The 6,000-nt window shown below is 52.3% G+C and overlaps 1 protein-coding gene across 1 annotated transcript in view; it reads right to left on the bottom strand.

Moving 5' to 3' along the window:
- Positions 1 to 655: 655 nt before the first annotated feature.
- Positions 656 to 6,000, bottom strand: part of BMP6 (bone morphogenetic protein 6) — a gene marked incomplete at its 5' end in the record, with an annotated part of 28,098 nt that continues 22,753 nt past the window's right edge. The window contains 3 exons of the mRNA XM_010153132.1: positions 656 to 805; positions 896 to 1,006; positions 3,308 to 3,384. Of these exons, the coding sequence (XP_010151434.1) occupies positions 656 to 805; positions 896 to 1,006; positions 3,308 to 3,384 (338 nt within the window). The remainder of the gene's footprint in view (positions 806 to 895; positions 1,007 to 3,307; positions 3,385 to 6,000) is intronic.

Below are 6,000 nucleotides of genomic sequence, written 5' to 3'. Positions count from 1 at the left end.
GCAGCGCTCGGTCGAATACCGAACTGGAGGGACCAGCCAGGGTCTGAGTTCACACCCTTCTAACGCGGGGTGCAGCCCAGCCCGCGTGCGCTTGCGGCGTCGGACTTCGCTGCTGGGGGGACAACAGAACTGGGACGTTTGCTTTGGCACAATACAAGATGCCTACCGTCGTGACAGATTGCAGGGGGAGACTAACAGTCTGGGCGCAGTAACTGGAGGTGTATGATGAAGTACTAACGCCACTCTCTTTGCCCTAGCGTCCCTGCCTCTCCCCCCAAAAAAACAACCTCACTTGTTCTGGGTGCCCATCTGTTAAAACCGCAGCATGCATCCAAGCTGAGGCCAAGCTGCTGAGGCCAAGCTGCTACGCGAGATTCGGACCGTCCCAGCCAAAGGAGGCGCGCACAGGTGCGTTGCCGCTTTGCGCCCTCCCCCCGGCTCCGTCGAGCTGAGCAGCCACCGCGGCGCAGGGATGGGCCGTGGGAAGTCCAGCACCTGGTCCCCAGACCCCTTCCTCGCGCGAGGCACGTGCGTGGTGATCTGAAAGGCGGGTCAGAAATCGTTCTTGTTTTCCCCAAGGTCAGGTGGTTCGTGAAAGCACGGAAGGTAGCATGGAAGGTCACGGTAGAATCCGAGTCCATGTGAATGCAGTTTGTCAGTGACACCCACAAGCTCTTACTACCATGTTCCTGTATTTCTTCAGGATTACGTTAGAGTTATCATCGAAATAGAGAACAGATATGGCATTTAGTTTGGTAGGCGCGCAGCACGGCTTGGGAACGTAATCCGGATTCATAAGGTGAACCTGTTGCCAAAAAGAAACCGCAACTGAGACGATGGTAACTTGCCCGTCAATTCACCTGCAGCTTTGGCGGCGCGCTTTCTGGAGACTTACCAGCGTTTGTACGATGGCGTGGTTGGTCGCATTCATGTGGGCATTGAGTGGGAACGAGCACTCCCCGTCACAGTAGTTGGCCGCGTAGCCCTTCGGAGCGATTATCCAGTCCTTTTTAGGAAACAAACAGAACGTGATTCAAATTAAGAAGTTGCCAGCTTGCACAGACGACTGCGTGCAATTGAGAGCAGCTGAAAATTTTCCACTAGCTTTTTCTTGAGGGTGAAAATGTGTTTTCAGTGAAACTGTTAGGGTTGGGTTTTTGTTGGCTTGGGGTTTTTTTTCTCCGTGTGTGTGAGCCGTGATTTTTCCCTGGGCACGCTGATTTTAATGTCCGAAGAACGGTGCATGTCTAGGCACAGCTTAACTGCCGCGAACTAAGAGTTTTATTCCTAAAACTGTTGCCATGTGGGGATTGCGGTTTGGATGCCCCTATGTTCCAACGCATCCCGCAGGTTAGGCCCTCCGGCTGAACTACCTTTCCTAGGTTGGATCACAGCCTCAGCTGGTGCCCCCTCTCGAAGAAAGTCCTGTGCACGCACGATGCAGCCAGGGAGCTCCGGAATGGGAGCGTAAAGCACCGGTGTGGCGCTTCACAGCCACCGTCCCCCCCACGCTCACAGAGGGACGCTAGTCTGCTCAGGCCACCATGGGAAGTTTCAGCTGCGGAACGGCTTCCCCACCTCTGCCGGACTCCCGAAGGAGGGGCAGGACAGGCAGCCTGAGGTGCAGGGGCAAGGAGGTGGCCCCAGGGGCAACCTGAGTGCCATACCGTGGAACGAAGGTGACTCTTTACCATAGGGCTAATAAAAAAAAAAAATCACAGCTTCTCAGCTGCTGACACAGACGAGCCATAGGTAAATTACAAGCATCACCACTGAGCAGGAGACACTTCTCCTCCCTTGGTGTCAGGCTCCGGGGTCACCCTGCGGGAGGACGTAGTGGTACGCTTCAGAGGCGCGTCATTCTGGGAGGATTTCCCCTTTGCCTGACAGTTACCTGGGTGAGCTTGAATTTTGGTACAGCAGGCCTGAGCGGCCAGAGACCGTTGCTGCAGCTTCGCTAACCAAGTGTGCTGTTTGGTCGCCAACAGGAGGAGACCCGGGCACAGCAAAACCACCGCTTCGTTTCACCGCGCTAGCTCACCCAGAATTTGCTCCTTGGTAAACCAAGCGCTGCTTCTCACGAGACGGTTAGTCTCCCGCTACAGAAGCCAGGTCATGTAATTAAATCTGTGGTGTGAGGCAGTGTAAGACTAAGGAAAGCGCTCTGCTTCTTAAAAAAACGATGCTAAAAAAATTGATGGGTGTTCTGAAGGTGCCCAACAACTGCAGGGGGCTGCTGCCCTACCTCCACCACCTCCCTACAGCAAGTAGGGCCTGGATTCCACCGCACGCACTGAGACCCAGGGGTCTGTGGGCTTCCTTTGGCGGCATCTTCCCGTTCTGCTCATCTAGAAAGGTGAAGGCAAGTGCCTTCGGGACTGTGAACTTCACAGCTGGACGAGGCTTCCTGCCTGGAAGCAGGGTAAGTGAGCGAAGGAGGAGGTGGCAAAAACGGCACAAGTAAAGCAAGAAGCCACTGAGTAATGGGGAAGGGAGTCGGCGCGCAGCCGTAGTTGTGGCCAGTGGGATGGGGTTGACGTAAGCTACAAAAAAATGCTGCTGTCTGATTAGCTGGGAGAGGACTTTCACGTGTAGGGTTTTATAGAAGCATTGGGGGCAGCCCGAATTATAACCTGGTAGAAACATTAGCTGTTAGAAATGGGACCTCCCTCACAAAAGTGCTGGATGAAAGAAAAAAAAAAAGGAATGTAAAAAATTTTGAGAAGATTAGGGAATTCTTTGAAACATGATGTTTGATGACACTACGGCCCGGCCCTAAACAACTAAATAACTAACTAACTAAATAACTAGTTTGCCCTAAATAACTTACTCTGAACAACTCTCTGGCCTCACGGTGTTGCAATTAAACCCAGTGTTTGGTCCAGCCACCGCAGCCAGTGCTAATCGTGGGGCAGGGGAGGAGGATTTCAGCACAACGGCCGAGGTTAAAGTTAGGCTGGATCACTAGGAAAAACTTGATTTTTGTTAACAATCATTGTTTAACAGCAGATATTTTTCCTTATCATTAGAGGTATGCAGACATGAGACCCTGCCCGTACCGTGACTCCCATGAGTGATAGGGACTGACTGTATATTCGGATCTCATGAAGTATCAAGCTTCCTCTGGATCTTATCAAATGTCACAACTATCAATATTTATTTGCCCTTCCCTGCGACTGGTTTTAGTGGGGAGGCACAAGGGACATTTTAAAGCATAATGGCAGCCTTGAGTGGAATTACGGTGACACTGTTTAGATAACATTTCATAACAAAATGTCTAGTTTACCCAGAGAGAAACATCACACACCTGCCATCCCAAGTCTTGGAAGCTAACGTAAAGCTCATGCTTTCTGCACGCTGTTTTCAAGTCACTGCTGTTGTAATCTGTTAAAAGGAAAAAAAGAACAAACCAGCAATTTAGAAAGTAAAACAGGCAGAGCATCGCTGGTGGGCACAACTGGCCAGATGTGTGCACGATGCGGGCTCAGCAGCCAGAAACGGTGAGCTCCCTCAGCAGCCAACTGGAGAAGGGTGTTGAGGGACATCCAGAGCAGGGCTGAAGCTTTTAAGATGCCTATGGGAATGGAGGCACCCGAACAACGGAGACTTGGTTGTAATTCCTTCAGCTGTCTTTAATCACTTGGCAAGCAGCGCTTGTAAAACACCTCCAATAAAATGACTTCTTAAAAATAAATCCCCTTCAGCTCGGCACAGGCTACATCCCTGCCGGGTGCCCAAACTCACCCCGCTCCCTCGGCTGCAGTTCCTGATGCGTACCGCGCTAGGTGGCAAGCTGAAACGCACATGCTCACGGAGAGAATTACAACCCGGGAAGGTTAATCATCGCCTTGTGCCCCTCTACCACTTAGCACAAGTCCTTAAGCAGCTAAGGTGTCCCTTAGCCAGCGAGGCCACGTCCCTGTCCCTCTCTGTACCTTACCCCCAGCCTGCCCTGGACATTTCATACAGCTCCATGCACCACCTCCGCTCTTGGACCTTTACAAGCCATCCTCTGGAAAACAAGTTTCTCCTTCCCATAACCCGCTTATCTGCAGAGGACACAGGATTTAACACACTCTCAGCGTTAACTTGCTCCCCAGTGCCAATGCTACCTGGAAAAGTGGGGGTGCAGGGTGCAAAGCCCTGACCAGATACCCTCCCCCTTGCCGTGGCGCAATGTCCAAGGATGTGTCGACCACGCAGGAGCTGCTCCCGATAGCCCTACAAAATGCAGCTTTTGACAGTGAGTGGAATTTCCCATTTATATTTGGAAAGAGAGGCGGCTCTGCACGCGAACACCTGGAACCGCAGCGAGCGGAGGAGCAGAGCTGTGACAGAGGGGCCTTTCACCCCCGGGTGGCTGCACAGATGCAGCCTTGACGGGTGGTGGCCAATTCCGTCACACCCTGGGCGGCTGCCGGACCTCAGTGCAGCAGCCGCAGGAACCACCGTCGCAGCGGGGTGGCTCGAACCCACGCATCGTGCCTGACAGGAAGTGCAAGAGGAAGAGATGGCGGCAAATTTGGCCAAGCAACGTGGGAGCCCGGGTCCCCATCAGTGCAGCAAAGCGCGTGCGCTCGTCCCGGAGCGCAACCCAGACTCGCCCGTGTTTTTCACCGGTGCCTTACCCATGGGGGCCTCCTCTCCAATGTCTCATTTGCAAGGAAAGGCGCTACGCTCAGCGGGCAGATGCCACACGCTGACGCGCTTGCCTCCCCAAATTTGGCCAAGCAACGTGGGAGCCCGGGTCCCCATCAGTGCAGCAAAGCGCGTGCGCTCGTCCCGGAGCGCAACCCAGACTCGCCCGTGTTTTTCACCGGTGCCTTACCCATGGGGGCCTCCTCTCCAATGTCTCATTGGCAAGGAAAGGCGCTACGCTCAGCGGGCAGATGCCACACGCTGACGCGCTTGCCTCCCGCTGCCCCAGGCCTTTCGGCTAACCAGCCCCCCGGCACCTCTAACGCAGCTCGAAAGGGCACCCACCCTCCCAGCACTGCTTTCCCCAAAGGCGGCAGCTGGGCTAGAAAAATATTTTTAGTGACTTTTTCCTTGGCTCTGAATAAGCCTTTCTTTTTCTTCCCTCCACCCCCACCCCCAAGTTTGGGAACTACAAATGCAAATATTTATTCAAAAGGAAAACTATAATACTAAAAGCACATCCAACTGACACTGAGGGCAGCGCGGCGTTACAGCTGGGCACAGTTAACACTGAGGTCTGAAAAAACCCTACACCTCAAACCTAGCCTTCAAACCACCAAAGATTAGGAAGTTGTTTTTAGAAGCAGCTTGGGGTTTTAAACTTCAAGGATTGCATTTCAGACTTTGCATAGCTTCGCTTCAGTCATGGGTTCAGTCAGGTGAGCAGAGCTAGTGAACAGCCTGCAGCAGCAGAAACATTCGCTCCTTCAGGAGCGCGCGGCAGCGAGGACGGAGGTGAGTTCCTCCATTCAAGCTTTAAGTTCTCAAACCAGACATCCCAGTAGAAACCAGGGTGTGGTGGTTTTTTTGGGTTTTTTTTTTTGTTATTTTCTTTTTCATATGATGCTTTTCAGTCCCTGGCTCAGCCCAGGAGCAAGTTTCTAGCATGACATGTTTCTAAATCGGGTCATAACAAGGGAAAAAAAAAGAGCAGAAGATACTTTTAGGGGTCATTTAAATACCTGAAAACCCAAATTCGTTGTTGTTCAATGGGAAATATGTTGTTGGCTTAGGAGAAACGCATCTGCATGTGATAGGGAGTTACAGTGGAGTTGATCCATTCACGACTAAGCAGGCAGAACGGCACTAGGACTTACCCCAATCAGCTATGGGAAAGGGGAGAAGGCAAGGGAGGCAGAGAAAACAGGAGTGGGAAGGAAGGCTGTGAGCAATCACAAGTTTAAAAAAACAAAGGGAAAAAAGGGCTGCTTAACAAGGTACATGAAGCAGAACATGTTATGATCACGTCCTGTCTCACACTGCCTGAAACTGGCTCCCCCCAAAATGCTCCCCGGTTCACTG

This window comes from Eurypyga helias, unplaced genomic scaffold (genome assembly GCF_000690775.1).
Source record: "Eurypyga helias isolate BGI_N326 unplaced genomic scaffold, ASM69077v1 scaffold17140, whole genome shotgun sequence".
NCBI classification, from domain to species: domain Eukaryota; kingdom Metazoa; phylum Chordata; class Aves; order Eurypygiformes; family Eurypygidae; genus Eurypyga; species Eurypyga helias.
This window is presented reverse-complemented; position numbering and strand designations above follow the sequence as displayed.